The sequence below is a fragment of the Harpia harpyja genome, chromosome 10 (assembly GCF_026419915.1).
Source record: "Harpia harpyja isolate bHarHar1 chromosome 10, bHarHar1 primary haplotype, whole genome shotgun sequence".
NCBI lineage: Eukaryota > Metazoa > Chordata > Aves > Accipitriformes > Accipitridae > Harpia > Harpia harpyja.
This window is the reverse complement of record NC_068949.1, coordinates 37,711,467-37,735,129: the sequence shown is the minus strand read 5'-3', so window position 1 is coordinate 37,735,129 and position 23,663 is coordinate 37,711,467. Positions and strand designations below refer to the sequence as shown.

Here is a 23,663-nt window from a genome sequence, read left to right as displayed (position 1 = left end):
CTTAACCTTGCCTCCTTAACTCCACAGTCAGAGATGCAAAAAGAGGAAAGATTAGGCCGAAAGAAGTCTGTGACTGTTATGGGAGTTAGCATTTCTGCGATATGCCCTACCAAACACTGAGATCACAGGCAAATGGATTGCAAAATTATGCAAACTGGTTCCAGAAATGCAGGCAATTCCTTGGAGATGAGGAGGAATGGAGCACATCGAAGTATGTGAGTCCAAGAGTTTCCATGAACAGAATCTCAGGTAGTATGTGCCTGACGAAGTCCAAAAAGGATTTGAAACCTTTTTTGATGACTCACAGCAAAGGGGTTGGGTTGAAACTCAGAATAAACTGTTACTACAAACCCCTGATGCTTCCTGTAGATGTGAGAGCTGAACACCACTCATAACCTTCCTTGCTCTTACCGAAGGAAGAACGAACTGAAAAAGTTAGCAAGGAATTGTTCAAGGCTGGCCTTTGGCCAAATGTAGTTGTGGTAGGAAAGTCAGGAGACATGTTTTCATTTTCTGAAGACTCACACCTCAGAGGACTGATTCTGTTACACTACCAAAAAAGAAAATTCCATGTCTGAACTACAAATGTCCTAGGGGTTTTGCCTAGTAACACACATGGCATTAAAACCATTGGTGGCATTAACTGCTGAATACCACAGCTGTGAGGAACCTCTCCCCCTGACTTCACAGGAAGAGTGTTCTGCAGGAAGGGGAACAGTTAAGTCTCTCCAGCAATAGAGATACCAGTTTAAAAGTAGACATATTCCCATTCCAACAGTTTCTTTAAGGATTCAAACAGAATGAGAAAAACTGGATCAGCAGAGGTGGAAGCAGGTTGCCAGACTCCAAGGAACAGAAAATTTACTCAGAGAGTTCTAGAATAACTCCTATAACTACTGTTGTTTGCAACTGGCATGGCATTTTAGTCACAGATGCCGTGCTTCTGTCTTCCCCAAAATAAAGGAATACGAGTGGTCGATCAAGATGAAGTCAAAAACTGCTTTGGGGTTATCGAACCAAGGAAGAAAGAAGGTAACAGAAGCAAAGTGCAACAGATCAGTGACAGAAAAGTTAATGCAACCATAAAAAGCAATCATAGCTACTTATTTTATCATAAAAAGTTACTCATTAAAAAAATATTTTAGAAGTATCCATTGCAATTGAAGAAACAGAAGAACAGAGTACATAAAATTTCTTGAGTTATATATGTAATGGAATTAAAAACAGGCAGTTTTTTTAATTTATTTTAAATCTTAAAAAAAAATTAGGTAATGATATGTAGCATGCACCACATTACTGAGTCACAAAAGAATGTAGAGCACATACACTCATTTCTTAAGAATGCCGTGTCATATCACCATTTGCTCCCAAGACAAACAAAAAAAAGTGCAATAAAAGCTTCAGGGATAACTGAAAAATGTATCTAATTACAGTAGATAAATCTGCCAGGTGATTGCATTTTACTGATGTCAACTGACAAAAATTAAAAATACCCAGTCTTCTAGACTGCCATTTCCAATATAACATATTTAGTGAGGTTTCTCAAACTCTGAATAGCTATTTATTATCTGGTAAAAGGTAGGCAAACTGCTGCAAATAACAGAAACAATCTTTCCATAGACAATTTAACAAAGACCTCTGCCAAGAGTAAAGCTATGGTCAGAAGCTTAAATAGGATTTTTAAATTATTAAAGAGTATGACAAAAATATTACATGTACTTCCACATTTGAAGTGCAGTGTTGGCCACCACATCCCACAAATTAGTATTTCAGAATCTCAAGTAATTGAAAGAAAGGAACAATATCTGCAATCATGGGAAAACTATCACATGAAGAAACAGGTCCAACAGGACGAAGCACTCCCCTCTTGAATTAAAGCATCCAGTATAAAGAGACATCACATTATGAGTCACAAGCATGTCCCAAAAGAAACAGAAGTTGCAATCAACAGCTGGTGCATATAACAAGGAAAAGGCTCAGGTCCATTGGATGCATCTTTAGAGCTGCCGACACAGAAAAGCACACTGGAGGAAAGCAAGCATAGTTATAGCAGATTACACTGCCATCAGAGAAACTAAAATTTGGACAGTGCAGATAAGAAATATGAAGGCAGAATGTAAACTGAGATGGACAATAGGAGGGGAAAGTACCTAAGACGTAGAGAAGAAATGGAATAAAAGCCTTGCAGCTGGCACAAAAATAAAAGTAGGACTTCAGTGAAGATTTCAAAAGCCATAGAAGTACATTCAGCAAGAAAAATCAAGCAACAGATGATCCTAGTTCAAGAGAAGGGAATTGACATGACAGCAGATATAATCTCCCTTCTATTCCATATGACAACTACATGTGTTGGATAAACACTGGAAGGGATACATTCTAGTTCCATATGGCATAGGAAAAACATACTTTTGGAATAGCCATGTGGCTTCACTCAGAACAATATACGTTATCTCTTTTTTTTTTTCTTCATTTTTCCTTTTTTTTTTTTTTTAAACTAGTACCTTGATGACAACTCATTACAAACCCAGCTCCCTGACTTTAGAAACATGCCACAGTATAACTCTCGCACTATTAATAAAATCAATAGATAAACACTTTCCCTGGGTTTGTCATTCTCCTGAAAGAAATGATAGCCTAATTTAAAAAGTAATTACTTATTTAAAAATACTTACGAGTAAAAAATGTTAAATCCAGTTAGGTTATAAGCAGCATCACTGAAAAAGTGTAGTAATGCATAGCCAGATGTAGTAACTACTTCAGGAACAGTTTCATTTCCACGGACTTCAGGGACTATTAGACCACTGGAAAAGAAAATGAGAATAATGGTTTTAATCAGTCTTGGGGGGGGGGGGGGGGGGGGAGAGGGAGTTAGCTATTCTGGTTGTTAATTATATACAGAAGATAACTCATAAATCTCATTTTAAAAACTTCTTTAAAAAAAAAAAAAAAAGAAGCAGCAGCAGCATATAAAACTTGCCCATGCCTCTGCAAGGTAAGGTAGGGTTTTCCAGGAAATCAAAACAAAACCTCCTCCCTCACAGAGTAATGCAAAATTTCACATCAGTTTATTTTGAGGGTGCGTGCACCATCAGTATAATTTTTAAAACTTATTTTAACTTTGAAAATATATATATATATATTTATATCTCCTTCCGACAGGTGCATAACACTCACTGTCTATCAGCAAGAATTCTACTTCCACATAATATTTGCACCTTTAGAAGGTTATCTTAAAGAATTTCAAACCTGGAAAGTAATTAAGTAATTTCCATGAAAAGGCAATTTTCAATAGAAAATAAAATACTTTTTAAAACTTCAGAAAGATGCTAAGATGTCAGCCTTAAAGATGGAAGTAGGAAAAACAAGCAATATATTAATATACTGAGGAAAAAGGATCACATGCAAAAAACAGTGCCACATCGCAGATATAAATTAAAAGTTATAGGAATCCTAAGGTAAACACTAAAAATCAATACACTGAAAGACATCTGAAGTAAAGAACACAGGAAGAGGAACCTCTTCTTTCCTTCCATTCATGCTACAAGTCAGGCTCCTGAATGATAGCTAGACACATTTAACAAGTACAACTTTGGGGAGAAAAAAAAAAACACCAAGCAATTATGTAACAATTGAGGAGAATTAGGAGAGAAGGTGGAGATTGCTATAGTTGGGCAGGACAGAGGGATGACCTGAGCTTTGTTGCCTTAGGAGAAAGCACTATCATTTATGCAATTAGTATTTCCTAAACTTCAGCAGCATAATCAGTATTTCATAGCACAAAACGAAGTACAATTTCTGTCCCACAGAGCATCTGTGTATATATGCACAAACAGTTTCTGGTTTGTTGGGGTTTTTTGTTTTGGTTTTTTTTTTTTAATATAGCTTTGCACTCAATGGATATCCCAAGATAAAACTTTTACTGACTTCAAAGGATTAGGATCCTGTGCCTTTTCTCTAATAAACTATAGCCCACTTGCATAGAATATTCTTTCTGGAATGTTTCCCAAAATTTTAACAAAAGGGTAGGAATAAAGCAACTGAAACATTTTGGTAAAGTTCAGGAATGGAGGAAACAAGTGTTAAAAATCATATGCCCTGCTTTTTCTCTCTTGGACATATAGGAAATGCAGTGCATGGACCTAAATCTTTACCTCAACAGTTTATTGTCATTTGAAAGGCAAATAATTAGTCTTTATTCAGCATTAGTTGCTGTGCTCATTTATTGTTGTTGATTTTGTGTTTATTTCTAAATCTTGCTACAAAGTAATACTATGAGTCTAGAAAACAAATATTAACCTGAAAAAATATTTAGCTGTGTAGCAATTCTCATAAGCTAATGATAATATAACAAAAAGGAAAGAAATTCCACCATTTCAGTTCATAGCAAATTTGAGCTCTCCTCCAGGACTTTGTCCAGTTTAGTAATCTAAGGAAACACGTTACAAAATTAGTGCTTAAGACGGCCTTTGCATCAAATGCTCTGAACAAGTCTCTTCAGTCTTCATACAGAAATATAGAAAGCATTTAGCAGCCATTTTTTATAACTTACACATAGTGCAACAGTGCCCAAGTTCTCTCTTATGTAGGATCAGATACTGACACTATTGGCCAGTGCCACATTTAATGCATGTTAAAACTCAGGAGTCACTATTGGAAGCCTACTGGAAAATGCATTTCTGATTGCCTGTCTATAAGCATTAACACTCCGTGCAATGTCAGCAGTAAGTACAAGCCACATAATGGATTTATGCTACGATTACCTAACCAAAAAAGTAGCGTCTTGCAATTTATTCTAATATAACTTTACGTACATGCTCCCACAATATTAACAAAAGAAAGCAAGTTATTTAACAAATTAAGGCCTCTAATGTTTTGGGGTTTTCCCCCCACAAACTAAAAATGTCCATATATGACTACTTGGACTAAAAGGCTAATACATACACTCACCTAAATACAGCTATTAAAGGTGCGTATATTGAATCTCCATCATATACATACATATGGTCCCAACTACATTCCGTGGCAAAGTGATTAAATCTTAATCTTAGTATTGCATTTGGGCTGAAAAAAAAAAAACAAACAACATTGATGTAAAATATTATTTACAGAAGTATTGAGCTCATAAGATAAAGAACTTACAGCAAAATTGATCATGCCAGCATAACTCTATTACAACATTTTGAGTACTAACTGAACACTTCAAAGAGTTAAATAACAAAATTCAGGGCAAGCAAATATTTTACTTTATCTTAGAAAACTTTAAAAATAACATCTTCGGTCCAAGTATAATAACCGCTAAAGTTAACATGAGACTTAAGTTCACCAGGTTTCATCAGTATTCAGAACCACGAATTTAGAGCAATTAAAAATCACATTTAAATATCCTAGCTTCACTTTACAATGTCAGGACTATAAGGTTTAAAGAGTCTTTCAAGACAAAATCACCTACATATACTCATTCCAGTATTATACTAGTTACTGAAAATAAAAATCTTAACACACAAGTTCAAAACAGCAAGCAATATTAGTGCAAGATTTTTTTTTTCTTCCTCCTCCCCTCCCCCATATGACATCTGGGAGTCATATTTCACCAGTTTTCAGTAGAGATTCAGACTGAGACTGTAAGATTTCTGAAAGGGATATTTTCTCATATGACAAAATTAGCAGACTCCTAAATATATTCCATGCAACATACTGATTATTTTCTTTTATTTCATTTTATTTTTTTTCCCTCCTATTGACAGGCTCGAGGGCAGTTTCTCAGTTTGGAAAACATAGGCTTTTTTGAGAGAGAGAGAGATACCATTTGGAGACAGCTCTTTGTTCATTTTTTAAAAGAGAGTATTTTATACATATGTAACTTTCTTGTCTGTTGACATTTTGCACTATGTTTCTGGGTTCCATCACTCTTCCACATACTGTGCAGCATATTGTTTCCTCCAGCTACCCACTCTACCATCTCCTGCAAAGAGGAGGAAGAGAGTGAAGACCAACTTCAAAGCAGAGTTTGCATACAGTCCTCAGGCATGTTTCCACTTTAGTATAGTGTAGTGCAGTGCAAATATTCCCGAGCTAGCTTGGGTAAAAAGAGAAAGTCTAGTTATGTCAGAAAGATATTCAGCTATAGCCTAGTCACCTAGATATTGAACCTTCTATTTAAACGATTTTGCAAACTACCCGTAACTTTATTGCTGTTGTGTTTAAGTTACTATCTGCATATAAGCAGACCAAAATTAGATCAGATAGGTCATTACTGAACTGCAGCAACAGAGGAGACATCTAAGGTAATTGAGATGATGGCAATATGGAAATACAGAAGGAGGCAATTTTCTTTTAGAATATTAGTAGAAGTTGGACCTAGCTAAATTCTTCAGCAAAATGCTGATCCATAGCCTGGGGCGAAAAAGTCCCACTGAAATTTAACAAATTTGTGCCTTTAAAAATTAGCCATACTAGTGCATATGTCTCATCATTTCTTTGTGCAAATCTGTGTGGTTCTGTGCTGCATAAACTGAAAATTAGCAACAGACATGAGACATCTAAACTATATAAACTGTGGGTACAATATGATTTTAAAATTAAGTACATGAGGAAAACTAGAATGCAAGAGAAAATACTTTATAGAAGCACTAACTTTTGAGCAACATGTAACTGAATAATTATAATTAAACTGGAAGCATTCTGTACTTGAAGCCATTCCTGATTTATCACTGGAGAGTAAGACAATGAGTTAAATAATAGGATTCTCTAACCACATTTGGAACTTATGTAAAGGTACTCAAACAGGCAAATTTATCATAGGGTTTTGAGAGCTTGCAGCACTGGCCAAATTCCAATGTCAGCCTAAATTTTGCCAGCAATTTGAATGGGAATGGAATTTGGCCAACTCTGAGCAATCCTGAAAATCCTACATCAACTTTTTTCTTTCCTTTTTGAATCTTTATAACATTTCAACAAAAACAAAACTAACAAACAAAAAACCAAAACTGTTTATATTGTATCCAGATGCAGTTTTGACTTGAGTTTTGACTTGAGTTCTTTAGATCTCTAGAATACACAGTACCAAACTGTCAGAAAATTTAAGCTATGAAAATAAATACTTACTATCCTTCAATTAACCATGTACATTTAGTTTTATATTTATAATTTATTGGTCCATCTGTTAAATATCCAGAAGGTTCTGTTAACCTACAAAAGAAAAAACAGTGCTGTAATAAACCAGAGACAACAGAATGCACATCATCAACATGCCAGTAGATTCTTTCCGGATGGAGAGAAAATTGGGGGTGAGGAAAGAGTTAAGTCTCTCTCCATATTTCTTGTCACACTATTTTTGCTCATAAAAACTAGAATTCTGATTATTCTATATCATTGATTTGCTTTCTTCCCCCAGGCAATCACAAGACTTCTAATTTTTCTAGTTCAGTAACAAGCAAATACTACATACAATTTAAATTATCCTTCACATGAAATGGATGCAAGCCAGTGTAAAGGGCTTTTCGTTTAAGAGGATTTTGGTTTGGTTTGCTTGTTTCTTTTGCCACTACATTACATCTTACTTCTGAAATTAGACCACAGCAGCAGTGGGAAACCTGTTCCAGATCAAGAGAAATTAAGGCATAAATTATAAATTTAAATAAGCATATCTGCCAGCCTGTCCCTCTCTTATTCCTGGTCAGTGATGAGACATGGGAAAGCTGAACAACATTGAACTACACAGAAACTAAATAAAATGCATACTAAAAGCCATAAAAGGTCAGACCAAAATGCCAACATAGACCGGTACCCTGTCTCTGACAATGACCTACAGTGGATATCCAGGAAAGGATTTAAATCCCTACAGATGCTTCCCACAGCATTACACCACCTTCAGCGACTTGCAGGTCAGGGACATGTTCAAGATGCAAGTGAACCATGAATCTCTACAATAGCATAATAATGATTTCCACTTTGTTCTCTATTCCCATCCTAACATTTTATTTGCTCTTTCAACAACTACTATGCTGACATTTTAAACACACCTAGCTGCTGTAACTTTTTTTCTGAGTGATAATAGTTCAAGATTCATTACATATAGAAATTCATTTAATGTAGAAATAGAACCTTTTTCCTCCATTCACATATATTACTTCACATTAATCTATACAGAGTGATAAAATAGCAGATTAAATTCAATAATCCATTACCATAAAAGCTTTCTGAAAGAGCTTAGTATCTTCAGCACACTAACTTCAGTATTTACCCCATTTTCTACATCCTTTATGATTATGTTGTGTAGTTCAGGCCTTAACACAGATCTCTGGTGGCCTTACTCCACGGGGAAAACCAACCATTCTACTCTTTAAAATGTTACAACAATGATAACAAATATAAATACATACTCAGAAATGCTCATTCCTTTCACTATAGTGTGGAAAGATAATCATTAAGAATAAGTATCACTGAATAAGAAAAAAGAAGCAGTTAGGGTTTTCTGTTTTGTTTCAGTTTTTTTAATAAATCAATAGAGTAGATCTAAGTCCAGAGGCAATGCTGAACAACCTGAAAAAGTCACGGCTAAATTTTCTCACCAGGAGTCCAGCTGAACAGGAATTCAGTATCTGCTATCCTACTATCTTTGAAGCTGTACATACCAATTTTAAAAATATTCGCTACCACATCTACTGCAAGTTATTTACATATGAACTCATATCAAACAGTAATTGCATACTTATTAACAGAGGTCTGTAATTCCAAACATAAAACTATAAACATGTGGAAAGGAAATAAAAACAAGAGAGCAAGAAAGAAGAATTTATGAGACAAGGTCCATGCAAACTCTTAGGTTTTTAAACAAGTGCCTTCACCTGTAAGAACTAGCTTCAGTTTGTTAGGCACACTGTAAACCACTCTGTTCAAATCACTAGTGGTTTGAATGAAGATTTTTTTTACCCGCATTTTCCTTTTGATGAAATGGGACAAAGCTCTCTAATACAGGGAGCTGTCCAAATAATTGTACTTCAAAACATTTTCAAGGTGTAAAAGCAGTATCAATAACATATTTTTTGTTTCTGAATAAAAAGAAGAAAAGCAGATAAACAGCTGGTAACATGAGCAACAGACTGGGAGGAAAAAAGAAAATAAAACCCAACAACAACCATATACTTCAGTCAGCTGACAGCTGAGAGAAAATTTCCCTAATAAAACCTAATACATTGAGCTGGTCTGAATGCTGCAGTACACCACTCCCCAAGAGCAATGGTTCCTGGTAAGCACTATACAAATGCTGGTGTAGCTCATAAGCAAAGCAATGAGTGATGAGGCACAGCTGGTAACTCCCACTCCTCCCTTGCTGCACACTGGAGAAGCTGCAGCAATGGCCACGGGGAAAGGCTAACCATGCTCCTGGCAGGTGCTCTCTTGTGAATCGATGCCTGGCCACAGAATACTTTTGCTCGAAGCAAGCAAAAGACACGTGCAGTTTAAGTTTGTAATATTTCTTTTTGTTGGGAAATATCAACTTCACCTAAAGGTATACTTTCATGTTTATATACGTGATTTGAAATCAAGCTAATATTGATGCCTGGCCCCTAGCAGAACCTTAGTAAAGCTGACTACAGGACCAGATCCCACGTTTGAATGTGTGCTAGATTGAAATCATTAATTTTTTTTGAAAAAAGGCAGTAATGCATAAAATTCCAATCAAAACAATTTGCTGTCATATTGTTTATATACAGATGTAAAGTCTTACATAGCAAGCCACTGAACATTTACTTTTCTGCAAGAAGTGTGAAATATCACAAGTATTCATGTGCTGTCATGACCATTGCCTTCTTAGTAGCTGTATAATGCAATGGAGATGACTTACAAGAGTTGTTTTTATTAAATCAGCCCTTTGGCACTAGTAAAGCACAAACAATTTCCCTTGTCACCTAGGCCGATAATTTTTTGATAAATAGTTTCTTTCGGAAGAGCAGATAGCCTTTGAAGCAGCTATTGCACTTCGCTGAAAAAAGTAAACAATAAGTAAGAGCATGACATTGCTTTGTAATAATGGTTGTGAAAAATGGTAAGATAAAGGGGCTGTTCTATTTAAAATAAATACATAGCAAGACAGAGGGGTATTACTTTAAGTTTCTTGAGTCATACCAAGAACTTTTCTGTACCATTTTTCTTTCCAAACATTATCAAATACCAAATCCCATGAGCAACACGTATACATATATCAGTACTACTTTCACATAACCTCTTACCAAATCAAGGGCAATATTCTCTATCATATAAAGCCAGGTATTCATGGACATAGTTTTACTCTGTGACTAACAGTGATCCTGTCAAATAACCAAAATCCAGATGAGCCAACATGACCACACACTCTTTAGTCACAGAAGTGGAATAGCCAGAACGAAGCCTACATGCCGCAACCAACTCCCTGCTCATTGCTTTCTCATTGCTGAGAAAGCTTCAGGGATGAGGGGACAGCCAGAACAATTTGTGTGGCCTGCTTAAGCACCACAGGTTTATCACACCTAGACTCCAGCTTTCTAAACAGAATGCACAGGGGAGCAGCTGATGTTGTATATTGTCATTTTAAATTGCATGCCTGCTTTCACAAACACAACAGTATTTTTTTAGTTGGCATAGTTATAATCAAAACCTATAAAGAATTAGAGGTGCATGCCAAGAGAACATTTCCCTTCTCTGTATACTGTAAAACAGATCTACCAAATTATAGAAAGAAGTCAGGATGCTGCACAGCAGAGTTAAAGACATTCAGAAGCATCAGTGACGGATTAGTCACTCACCAAGCTAATCAGTCAATAATAGTTTACGTGAAAGATACATAGGTTGTTTAATCTAGCAGACAGACATATACCAGAAATGTGAGGGCTAAAGGCTGAAGCCAACACAGGGCAACTGAAACATGCAACAAGGGGATATCTATATTCCCCTGGAATATTACCACTGTTATAAAATAATGGCAAATATAACTGACTTAGTATTTACAGTGGTAATATTTATATTTACCACTGCAGAGGCTTTAAATCAAGACTGATGCATTTCAAGAAAAGAGAAAAGTATGTTCTAGTTCAGTCAGAAATTATCGGTCCAAAATGAAGGAGTAGTCAGATGAAATCTATGGCCTGCAATACATAAGACATCAGAGCAGGTTATTAAAATGGCCCTTCTTGGCTGTAATATTTATGGATCTGTGAAAAATGCAGTCATGTCACCTCCTGTATCTTCTTGCAGAAGAATAGTATCATCAAATCTTTCACAAAGGGGCACTAATTTAAACCAGGGAAGTCATTGGGTATTTTCTGTCATCAGCAGAACACGAAAATCCACAAAACTGCTGGTAGATGGACAGACAGAGGTCTGATTTATAATACAGGAACATTAGGAGAAACAAAGCATAAGGCACAGTCATAATATTACAAATATTCACTGTTACATAAAAGAAGGGGTTATGAAGAGGTTCATTTATCTCTATATTAGTGTTACATTTCTACTCAGAATTTTATGAAATGTTGGATTATTTTGCAATTCCTACTTCAGATATACCTGAATATAAGATACAGAGCATATTTTGCTGTATGGATTCATCTCAATATCAGTATTTGCATGTCAGTCAAGGACTATTCTCTCCATTGTTGCAAAATTTTGCTCCATCTCCTTTTTATCTTTTATGAAAATTTGTTTTATTAAAAAAATAAAAATCAATAACTATGCTTCAAAGTTATAAGATCAAATCCTTCATAAATACAAGTAGGGGCAATCTTTCTAGCTCAAGATCTTGTGCCTAATCTTTACAGCAGGGAAAGAGGCTCTTCACGTATCCCAGATGAGATCAGCTGAATACATTAAGAAAGAAGAAAAAAAAATTTGGAACACCTCACAGAACAAGCCAGAACTAGTGAGCACTATGATATCAGAAAGAAATACAGAAGAGATCAAGAGGCCATTTCTCATACCAAAATTTTAAATTATAGTCTAAGAAGATTTTTTTAATATTTTTTTCAAAGGAAGAAAAACAACATGTTCTGAAAAAATCCAAAGCCGGATTTTCATTTTCCAGGCATAAACCATTGATTGGCACCTGACAAAAATCGTAAGAATTTGCATTTGGTTTTCCTGCATTTTTACATTTATTGTAGAACCTTGCTGTTGGTTAATTTTTTTCGACAATGTATATTAAACAGGATATACTGAACATCCTGTAGTTCTATTTTTTCTTAAATGACTAATCAAGAGGAACAAACATTTAATACATTAAGAAAATATCTGCATATGCCAATCAAACTCCTATACATGTTACATACTGCTTTGCATTAATAGAAGAACGTATATTTAGAAACAGTAAGGATATTCACGACAACTTTTCACATGCCAACTAATCAAGTGCACGCTCCTAAATAGGCCCTACTTTATCCACTGACAAAGTAACAGTTTCTTTTGTAAAATGTCCCTGCTGCTTAATTAAAGTATTCAGTTCCTCCCTTTATTTTAAACAAAACCAGGCTCCAAAACAATCCAAAAATCCCAGAAAATTAAAATGAAGACTACAATACAACATCTTCCCTCCCATAAGAATAAATTCTCTATTTCAAGAAGCTTAACACTTGTGTGGCACAAATGTACTTTTTTCTTGAGTGTTTAGGTTTTGGTGTTTGGGGAATTTTTTGGTTTGGGTTTTTTTGTTGTTTTGTTTGTTTGTTTGTTTTTAATAAAGTTAGCAGGGATATAATCTTTGATTGGTGCAAAACATTAATTTAAGGTTTAATTCCAACAGATGTCGTGTTTCTCATTTACTGTTTCTGAAAAAGGCTATTAGTCTATAGTACATTTTTATAACAGTCCCAAAAACTACTGAAAGAATACTGCATAGAAGATGATGTTCCTTTCAAAGTACAAACTTACATAGCATCTTACTTAAGCAATGTATTTTCACTTACATAAAAGTTTCAAAAAAATCTGTTCCCTTCCTTAGGCTGCATAATGTAAATTCACAGAACATAGACCATGACAGGTCATTTAGAATAAGATATATGAATGTGTGACTGTGAGACTTAAAAGGGAATCTATAAAGTGACTAGAAATAAGCAAATGTGGATACAGTCTTATGAAGACTTCGTAGACAAACACAATGCAGAAAATAAAAGTAATATAGTAACATTAAAGGCAGTCCCAATATTTATTCTATTGTAAATTAAAATTACTGTGGAAATACTGTATGAGACTACCTAAGGATTTTCTTCTACCTCCACACAATGTTAGGTGGTACTTGACTTTTTTCCCCAAAAACCCTTAAATTGCCATTCAATTACAACACACCCTAACCCCTATCCCAAGGCAGGATCAACCATACTGAAATCTTTTTTCACAGTTATTTGTCTTATTTATTCTTAATAATTCCAGTGACAGAAGTCTACAATCTTCTTAGGCAATCTATTTTAGTACTGACTTATCCTTATTATTAGAAAGTTTTTCTACATGTCTAAAAATTTTTTTCTTACTTCAACTTAAACATATTACTTCCTGTCCTACTCAGAGCAGACCTGGAAAACAGGTAATTTTCTTCCTCTTTCTGCTTACCTTTTACAAACATCTACCTTCAGGCTTTTCTTCTCTGAATTAAGCAACTTAATCTAGTATTCCTCATGCATCGTTTTCTAGACTTCCTTCCTCTAGAACTTGTCCAATTCATCTGCATCTCAAAATGGTACCTGCTACTCCAGTTGTAGTCTGACCAGCATAGCAACCAGAGAAGAAGAATTATTTAATGTTTTTAATATAGGCAGTTCTCCCGAATGTAAGTAGCAGAATAACTGCCTTTATGCATGCCAATTTGTATACAACCTGTAATTCCCTGTGACTGCTAACTTCCTCCACAGAAGGAAGTAAACAGTATTACTCTAGTTCATCTTACTGGGGTTAATTATGCCTACTGATGTGTAGAAATTTGAATCCAATTCCATGAGTACGATTTTTTTCAGGCAGCGTTATATGGGATCAATGCAGCTTGCATGATCTGGAACTTGCTGCATGGGAAGTTTCATTTATAATCACTTTCTCAGCAGGAAAATCTATTTTTCTTTCTGTGATATAAGCATTCACTTAAAAGTTGGTTACTATTCACTTAAAGGATGGCAACTCCTGGCCACACTGCATAGTGAGAAATCCTACTTAAAAATCAATGGACTCCACAAGAAAAGATGAAATTCCATTTGTGTATATTTATCATAAAGTTCTTTGAAAAACTACATTTTTCGTAACAGCCTTTTTTCTATTACTCAACTATGTCAACAGTTTTTGAATTATTATTCATTATTCATTCACCTTACAAGCACTAACATAAAGTCAGTACTAACAAAAATTAAAACTCAAGTGCACATATGTAGAAGGTCCCCATCATGACAGTTGCATTAATTTTCTATACTATAATGTAAGTCATTGAACCAACTACAACACGGTACCATTTTTTGCATTAGTTAAAACCAGGCAGTTGCCAGACATCAGCAGTGTGAATTAGAGATGCAAACACACAAGGTTTTCCTCTTCCTCACAGTTCTAATATTAAATCTGAGGAAAAATATTGACATGCATATAGAAAAGAACTTTCTACTTTTCTGCAAGTAGAGAAATTTTCCCGTTAGCTTCCAGCAACAGCATATGTCAAAATGCTCTATTTTAAGTTTTTTTGACAAAATGAATAACAGAATTTTGGATGGACAGAGGCCAAGAGACGAGGTGAAGAACAGGCACAGTATTCTCTCTCACTGCACAAACGATCGGACTATTTTCATTTAACAGCTTGATCCATAAATGTAGCAAATAACACTACTGAAAGCACAGCTTCACAGCATGGGTCTTGAAAAAGTCAGGATGGCTTCTGTCTTCAGATTGTTCTTCAGAGTACATACCTATATTCTTTAAAATATGCAAGTATAGGCCATAACTATCTAAAAAAAAAAATCCAAATGTCTTGATTGCCTTGAATCTAAGCAAATTAACACACCATTTTCTCTACTGGTATTGAGTATTTGTTTATTTTTATAATTATGTAAATGAACCCAGATTTTGGAATAACATAACTTCTCCAAAAAGAGAAGTAATTTTTTGAGAGGGCTCAAATCTAAAAAAAAAAAAAAAAAAAAAAAAAATTAAGACAGACAGCAAAGCAAACAAAATCTGGTCTGCCAAGACACTAATATAGTATGAGGGAGAATAGTAGAGTGCAGCCAGCATGGTAAACACTTTAGGAAGCTGACTGAAGAGAAAGGCAGCAAGAAAAAATAGATCAGTGCTCAGAAATCTGTCATTAAATGCATTATTACCCTTCATTGGATTCTTAGCCTTTTTTTGAAGTGATATTCACATAATGTAACAAGAAAACCACACACAAAGATTTTTAACAAATTACTTGGATTATCTTCAGAAAAACTGCTCCTTACCTATAACTCTCATTGTGCCACTATTCCTCCTCTAATAAATACAGTAGATATCCATCAGGAACAATTTTTTTTTTTTTTAAATACAACTTCAAAAGCACCTGATTCTGTATCTGAGATGAACAAAACCAGATTCTTAGAGATTACCACTTAATTGTTTAACGCAGGTACCCAAGTACACATATTTTACTGAAAAATGGTTGACCTGTTTTCCCAAGGTTTAACCTGAAGTCAGAAAATACTTTCTAAATGCAAACCTTTCCCTTTGGGGGAGAGGGAGGAGGGCTGTTATGCTACATTTTAAGAAATCCAAACTACTAAATGCTGTATCACACCCAATCATTTAGAAGTTATTGACAACTTAAAAAGTTTTTATGCTATCTAATTTTACACAGATGGATTTACATGTAATATTTACGGAAAGTTTCTATAAAATTGAGTGGAGTTGAGTCAATCCACAGAGTTCAACAGTGAACTGCATACTTTCTACAGAATTGCTACACCAATTAGCATTTCAAATCTTGCCAATGTTTTCCAGGTGGCAGTGGTCCTCTTCGTCTCAACTTGGAAATCAGTGCCTTTTAAAAAGATACTGCAAATAGCACAATATCCTCCACTGACCTGAAAAAACTTCAAGAAACATAGCTTCATGTCTCTTATCGGGAATAATACACACATTTGGTATTTCCTATTTTAATATCATGGTTGGACAAAATCATATGAGACAGATACCTATTCTATTAGTAATGCCCAGGCTAGTTCATAGATGTAATCCAAAATTCTTCCAATAAATAGGCCTGCCACTATGCTTAAAATTAAGAATTTGGCATCTTGATACAAACACAAGACATCATATATTTCCCTGTATCACTATCTCATTTAATTATGACTGCAAATGCTACTTTAGATATAAAATCCAAAAGGTTAAAAAGCTATATAAAGATAATTCCTGTTTTGAGTAAGAGGCAGACAATCTCCCCGATTTGTTGGCTGAACTTCTTGCACTCACAGTTTCATGTCATGGTTACTCATTTTCTCATAAAAAGAGTAAGCTTTGAAATATTCAAAATTCTGACTATTCAGTCTCGATTCAGAAGAATACTAACAGCAGTCCCAAAGTTTTGTCATGTATCAATGCATATAGCTACTATTAGAAGCAAACAAGAATTACAAAAGAATCTGCCAGGAAGCAAGGAGACACCTCATTGGTCTAACATTTTAAAATGTTCATTTTGGCCAAGAGTTATTTTTATGGCCAAATGTTGCCAAGATAATGAAGAAATAAATAACAGAAGCAAAAAAAACCCACACTCTGCCAGACTGAAGTGGTCCTATTACTTACTTTTTTCCTACCGCATTAATATTGTTATTATGTCATTTAGAGAAGTTCTGTACCTGAATAGATTGTTACTTTAAAATTACCCAGAAGTAACACAATATCTTTGTTACCATCCCTAATGTTTAAAAAAAAAAAAAAAAGCTATAGTTTAGGTTTCTTGAATTGCTAGAGCTCTTTTCTCTAGGCTTTATTTTCTACAAGGCAGCCCTCTATTTCCATAAGTAACATGGTTAAGTGTATTTTCTAACATATTATTTATATTATTTTGTTAACATCTTTCACTTCACCTCTGCTGCCTAAAACAGATTTCAATCCAAGTAGGTTCTATGTTAAAGTAGGATTGTCTACAGGTTTTGATTTAATCACAAGATTAACATAAATGAAGGATAAAGTTAATTGTGACTTTGTATGTATTTGTATATACTTTGAACATATATATGTATATATTTATAAAAGACATATACATGGCTCAATATATAAGACTTCTATAATTAATCAAACACGCTACAGCATCTTAAAAAGTGAGGCACAAAGCATATAGACAATGCAGACTGAGGTACTTGGCAAAAAGATAATGCACTGTGCCAATTTTTCACTGTACATGACTATAAATCTCATTTTCATTTGTGACCTAGTTCAGGGTTTTAACTTAAGCTTCCTGAGGTAACAGCCAAATGCTCTAAATCCAGTGTGTCACCTACTCCTATATTTCTCATTGTCTCAGACAAGTTTCTAATAAATACCTGTGCCCAACAAAAGCAGCTATTTCTACCTTTCAGTCATTTAGATTGATTAATACCTAACCATCAAATTTTATGTTTGTTAAGGACAGAGTTCTCCTGGTAGGAAACTACCTCCTACCATAAGGCTGCAAGCACCAGCTCCTGCTAGCTATATTAATTCTGAAATTATCCAAATGTAGTAAACTTTGACATACACACTCCAAAGAAAAACAAAAACAAAGACATCAAGTATCTCTTAGCATCCCTAAGACTACACTAACAGAAGTTTGTTTCATTTTATACTATTTACGATTTGTTTGGTTTTCAACACTTTTTTTTAAATTCAGCATCTTCATTCTATTTTTATTTATATATACATATAAAATCAGCAACTCCTTCCTCTCTTCCACCTCCCATCAGCACACATGCTGCTTCACAAGAGGTTCCCAGTCCCTGAACACAACCTCAGACAGTACAAATGTTGAGATAAGAGTTAACAGTTCTTTTAAAAACTTAATTGATTAATAAATTCAAAGGACTGGCTGCTGACTAGGTTTCAAGTACTGTCTTTTAGATAATTATACAGATCATCACTTACTTTCTGACTTCCGTGGCTATAGCAATTATCAGGACATTACACATTTACCTTAAATACAAAGCCCATCCCTCTTTTTGCTGTAAAGAACTGGAATAATGGCATTCATGTCTCTCAGGTATTACAAGACATTCCTGTTTGGGGATATGAAAGATTCTTACTAGTAATAAAAAAGCATCATTTTAGAACACATCATTTGTGGCAGGTGTCATTTCATTCATATTTTCTGCTTGACTTTTTAATTCATGGGTAAGTTATAACACTGTTAGCAACTTCCAATATTCCCTCTAGAAGTGGATGAAGAGATATCAGCAAGGAAAGAATACGACATTTTGAGTCCTAACTATTCCAGCTGCCAGTTTCACAAAATCAAACATTTCACATTTTTAGAGGAGTTGGGGGGGGGGGGGGGGGGTTGTTTGTTTGGGGGGTTTGGGGCTTTCTTGAGGGGGAGGGGGAAGGTATCTTTTGCCCATAATTTGTTCTGTATTTCAATGCAAAACCTCCAGAATTAATCAAATACTGAAGTCAGGTTTAAAATTACAAACAAAACTTCTTAGCAATTTTAGCTTTCAGCTCATAGGCTCTCAACTGAAATGAAACACCAAGAAAAATTTGCAGGTAGTGATGAGAAACGTTAGAAGACAGGGGCACACACAGAACTGGATGTTATATCCATCTGTTACTGAGCTTAATACAACTTCCCATTTACTGAAGTGTTAACAGAAGACCTGCTAATGCAATGATTCTGCATCTCCAAAGCTGGTGGTGTGAAATATCCTGACAACTTCGAAACCATACAAGTCTTAGGCCATTCTGAAATAAGTCTTAGTTTGCATTACATACATTCAGAGTGATTTTGTTCAGGTTTGGGGAAAAGGTATTGCTGTTATTTTTACTGTCCACAGAAACACAAAAGAATACAAGACAAAAAATTAGCCATGCTATTTAAATGATAAAAGCTTCATTTTTCCAATATTTTCTCTCTTACATCACTTTTTTTTTTTTTTTTTTGCAATGAAGCATGACATAATGAAAAACTACTGGTATACAACACAAAACCAATGGGAATCTCTGAAAGGTGGCACATATATTTTTAAAGCTCTACACCAGAAAAGACGCACCCAGGAAAATGAACAGGTTGCATCCTGCAAACTGCCCCATGTATGTGCATTCCTGTAGTTCTAATGAGAAAACTCAACTGAGACTGCACATGCTATTCCATTTGCCGAGTCTTATACGGGCTTAGGATTTAAATGAGGCACCATATTAGTATAATTATGAAAAGATACAACTCTGAAGTTTTTCAATGTAACACTCCATGGGTTTATTCACCACACAGGCACTGAACCAAAAAAAACTTTGTTTTAGAATTTCTTTCTGCTAAGCAGAAAAATTACAACAGAAAACTTAGTCTCTTCAAATCCTGTCTTGATAAGGACACTGCCAATTCAATGAACAATAACATAAAAAGTTTATGCTGAGATCTCCAAACCCCTTCTGCTCTAGCTTGCCAAGGCACTGATCAGTACCAGCCAGTTCCTCAAAAGACATAGCTGGAGCTAGGAATGGGGCAAAAGGACATACAGGAATTTGTCAGAGGGGCTGTTGCCCCCAGCCTCCCACAAAAGGAGAATACAAGTCAGGGGAACATTGCTTGGAATGCCTCGCTTTCCCTTTAACAGAGTACAACAGCAAAATACATGCCTGCAAGACCAGAGCTCTTACGAGCCTATTCATGCTATCCTTACAAGGATATAGCACAGCATGTGGGACATGCAGCCAGCCTGTCTTTTCTCATCAGTAAGAGGATATAGAAAGTGTAGGACCATCTTTCATGAGCAGAAATTCTAGGGATTGCTCCTAGGATAACAGGCTGTGCCTACTTCCCTATCAAGAGACTGATGATCTAACTTCTGCTACAAAAAGCTCTCAGAGCTGCTGCTGATCTTCTCTCACTCAGTTCAAACACAAAGCAGAATAGATTTAGAAACAAGGACCCACTCTTCATCAAGGCAGTATAAACAGAAACTATACCTGTCCACAGAGAGGAGCTTCTGATACACAGCATAGTGCCCAAAAGCCAGAAGGAATCAATGAAGCCATACGCTGAAGTCTAAAGCCAGTAAATTAGGCTGTTGGAAACAAGTAGAAGAAAAGAAACAAGAAGGCAAGCAATCATTCTGAAATAGGGTCAGAAAAAAAAAGCAGTGACCCTAAGGCTTAGAGAAGAAGTGATGATTCAGGTAGCAAAATGCACTAGAGCAGAGAATTGCTTCAATGCAGCTGAATGGTTAGGGAGAATGAGAAGGATGGGTTGACACTGCCCCTTCTCAGATTTCATGAATGGTATGCCAAAGAAGTACTAGCAGCACACACTCCTCAGATTGTGCTGTGGGAGAAGCTTCCCCAACTCTCAACAACTGTAGACCGAAACAGAATCATTCAAAAGATGTACTTTTGTTATTTAATATACCAACTTACAAACATGCCATCGAGTATGCCTGTTGGCATTTAAATGTTTCAACTGTCATTTAGTTGTTTCTTGCAATGTGTCAAACCAGAAATCTAAATTGCCCTGGTCACCTCACTCAATAAGTCATCTAACAGTCAAGTGCAGAGTAAATTTCCTGGCATTGATGGAATGCCTACAAAAAGGCCTTTGAAAGATACATCAAAAAGAGAGTAACTATTGCTTTATTTGATTGGCTTAAACAGAACTGGAATACATAGCAAATTCAGAAGGAAGTGCACTGGTTTGCATAAAGACAAGACAGACAACTGAAAGGAAAGTATTTAGCTGGAGGAAGATTATTACTGCAGCAAGGATGACAACTGAAACCAATCCCGTTTAAATAAAATCAACTTTCCTTGCCTATATGACCTTACCTGCTCTACTAGATGCTTTCTTGAGTACCTTTACAGTCCACTATTCCAAACAACAGGCATGCATTGCCATGAGCAGTACCTTCTATATCATGAATAATTCAACTAAAACAAACATATTTTGTTTGTTTGTTTTTAATTAGGAGTAAAGATAATTTATTTTTAAATGTTTCGGATGCTTGCTTTTGCTTTTCAGAAAGTTTCACTATAGGTAAAAGTAAGTGAGTAGACATGACAAACTAACAAAACCGATTCTTCTTCTAAATTCTAGAAAACCACATAAACTGAAATAAACGTTCTTAATTTTTATTGAACAGAAGAAAACTCATCAAATATTCCTTGAAAGGTTGTGTATTAGCAATATGGTCTGAAAGCAGTATTCATCCAGAATTTCAAAACTGCTTTTGTATCCATATCAAAAGAAACCCCTCACAACAACAAAAGCAAGTCTTAATATTGCTTTTATTCAGGTCTCAGTTTGTGGACTAGAATTTGCATTTGTGCTACTATCTCAGATAACACTCTGAAGTTCCTATTGATCAGCTAAAATTGATGCAAAATTGATTCCACATTTATCAATACAAAAATAATTTCTCTTTTAAAGAAAATCATTCCAGGGATGAATTCACACAAGCTTAATAGCATAATACCAGCAACAAGTCACAGGAAAAGGAACTCAACTTTCCTTAAACTTTCAGTTGACCTTAAACCTTTCCAATACTTCTGCAATATATAACATAACATAGTCTTTTCAACATACGACTGCTTCCAAACCAAGCTCTTGCCAGAACCAAAATGTAACAAATCAAAACAGGTGCAATTGGAGTTATGGACAAAAGAACATTCAGCGCTGTTTCAAGAAAAAAAACTACATCACCTAAGACTACACCTAAGAATTTCTGACAGTGTTTCTGGTTATTGCTACTCTTTTGTTACATCTTATATAGCATAAGCTACAAAGAAAACTATATCCTAGTATATTATCCTGTATAAACCATATCAAATCTGTTTTCAGGATATACTTCTGTATAATTTCTAAACATGCACACCACAGTCAAAACAAGCATTTTTTGGCCTTTGATTAGTCACCAGAAGGTGCTCTTAAAACTTTAATCTGAGCTTCAATCACTCCTGACCTCAACTCTCTGAGGACAGCATTGTGCACAGGACTGTTAGTAGGTCATTAAACTGGAACATATTATAGTTAAAGCAAAACTCAAACTAATTCTAGCATGGCTTGTTTTTCAGTAAGGAAGCTGAAGGGTTATCATCAGCCTAAAAAGAGCCAGAGGGCTTGTTGAGTCATCCCCAAAATAAGCTTTTTATTCAAAACTGCAAAAAACTAAAAAACATTTCTATGGATGCATACTCTTTATCAAAAGAAAAAATAGCCACAGAAAATTCCAAAGAGAGGTAAATTACTCCAAGACTAGACATGTGTTACAGCATCTCAAAATATACAATTAGGGAGCTGATGGTTCACTTATTGCTTTAAGAGACAAAAGTTTAAGACATGGGATTTAAAAATATAGCTATTTTGATAAACAACTTATTTAGGGGAAGAAATGAAAGGAAAAAAAAAGTGTTCATCAAAACATGTGGTAGCTTAGTTCCAGTGACTATATAAATTAAGGCCAATAAAGTATATTGAGTAAATAAATTATATATTTGTGGAAGCAGCTTTTTTTGATCTGTAAATTTGCTCACTTTTGTCCACTGTTCATAAAATCCACACCTGCATTTATACTTCAACATGTGTATTCCCCAACAATAGGTGCCAGATATGGACCAGGCCATATAAAACACTACCAGCCAGCAGAGACAGAACAAGGCACAATATTCTACAAAGGTTATTTTGCTCCATCTCTGCATCCCATCTAACCGAGAACGAAGCAGAGCCCCTTTTCCCTTAATTTCTCTGTCCAGGATGGAAGCCAGACATGAGCTGTAATGTGAATGCATTGACCCGGTCAGCCGCAAGTAGCCAGCATGGCACAGGCTGCACACACACACCCCCATCAAACAGCATTCAACCACCTTGGGGAGTTTGGAGTCAGATCCAGAGTGACAGTATACTATGTTCATCTTCTGACCAAGGGAGACACTCTAGTTCAGTTTGGGTTTGACTCATTTTCTCCCCCTCAAATTACTAACTTAAAATAGCTACTTTTTAAACACCAAGTCTAAGAGTTATCCGTATATACAAGATTGAGATGGCAACTTCAGCCTGGATTTTGGGCATTGCCAGCCTAATGTCAGCTTTTGCATTTAGTTAGAAAATAAGCTAAGTCTTTGCTTACAAAGTCACTGGGAATACAAGTTTTTAAATCTCTTTACATTTTCAAATGCTTTTTCTTGAATCAGCCTAAGGATCCAAGTGTTCTGATTCATAGAAGTTCTTAGGCTGCAAATCCATTTACTAATGATAGGATTATACAGCACATGTATATATCATTTTACATATGATACTTTTAGGGCATTTTAACTGACAGGGCTGCTTTAAAAAGCTTTCAGTTGGTAAGTGAGCTTTATGGAGATATTTACTCATGTTTCTTGAATTTCAATTAGATACCCTAAACTATCTCAAAAACTTGAAGAGATCTAAAAATTAAGCTTAAACTAAGCTTAAAAATGGACATAGTCCTTGTTGCAGTTACTTTGGTATAAATCTGCAAGTGTTATCTGTTGTT

General features: G+C 35.3%; 1 protein-coding gene across 4 annotated transcripts in view; it reads right to left on the bottom strand.

Moving 5' to 3' along the window:
• Window positions 1-23,663, bottom strand: part of ATRNL1 (attractin like 1) — a 542,514-nt gene that overhangs the window by 492,051 nt on the left and 26,800 nt on the right. For all 4 annotated transcript variants that reach the window (XM_052798373.1, XM_052798374.1, XM_052798371.1 and 1 more), the window contains exons 2-4: window positions 7,105-7,188; window positions 4,948-5,061; window positions 2,673-2,801 (exon numbers count right to left, since the gene is read on the bottom strand). In XM_052798373.1, the coding sequence (XP_052654333.1) occupies window positions 2,673-2,801; window positions 4,948-5,061; window positions 7,105-7,188 (327 nt within the window). The remainder of the gene's footprint in view (window positions 1-2,672; window positions 2,802-4,947; window positions 5,062-7,104; window positions 7,189-23,663) is intronic.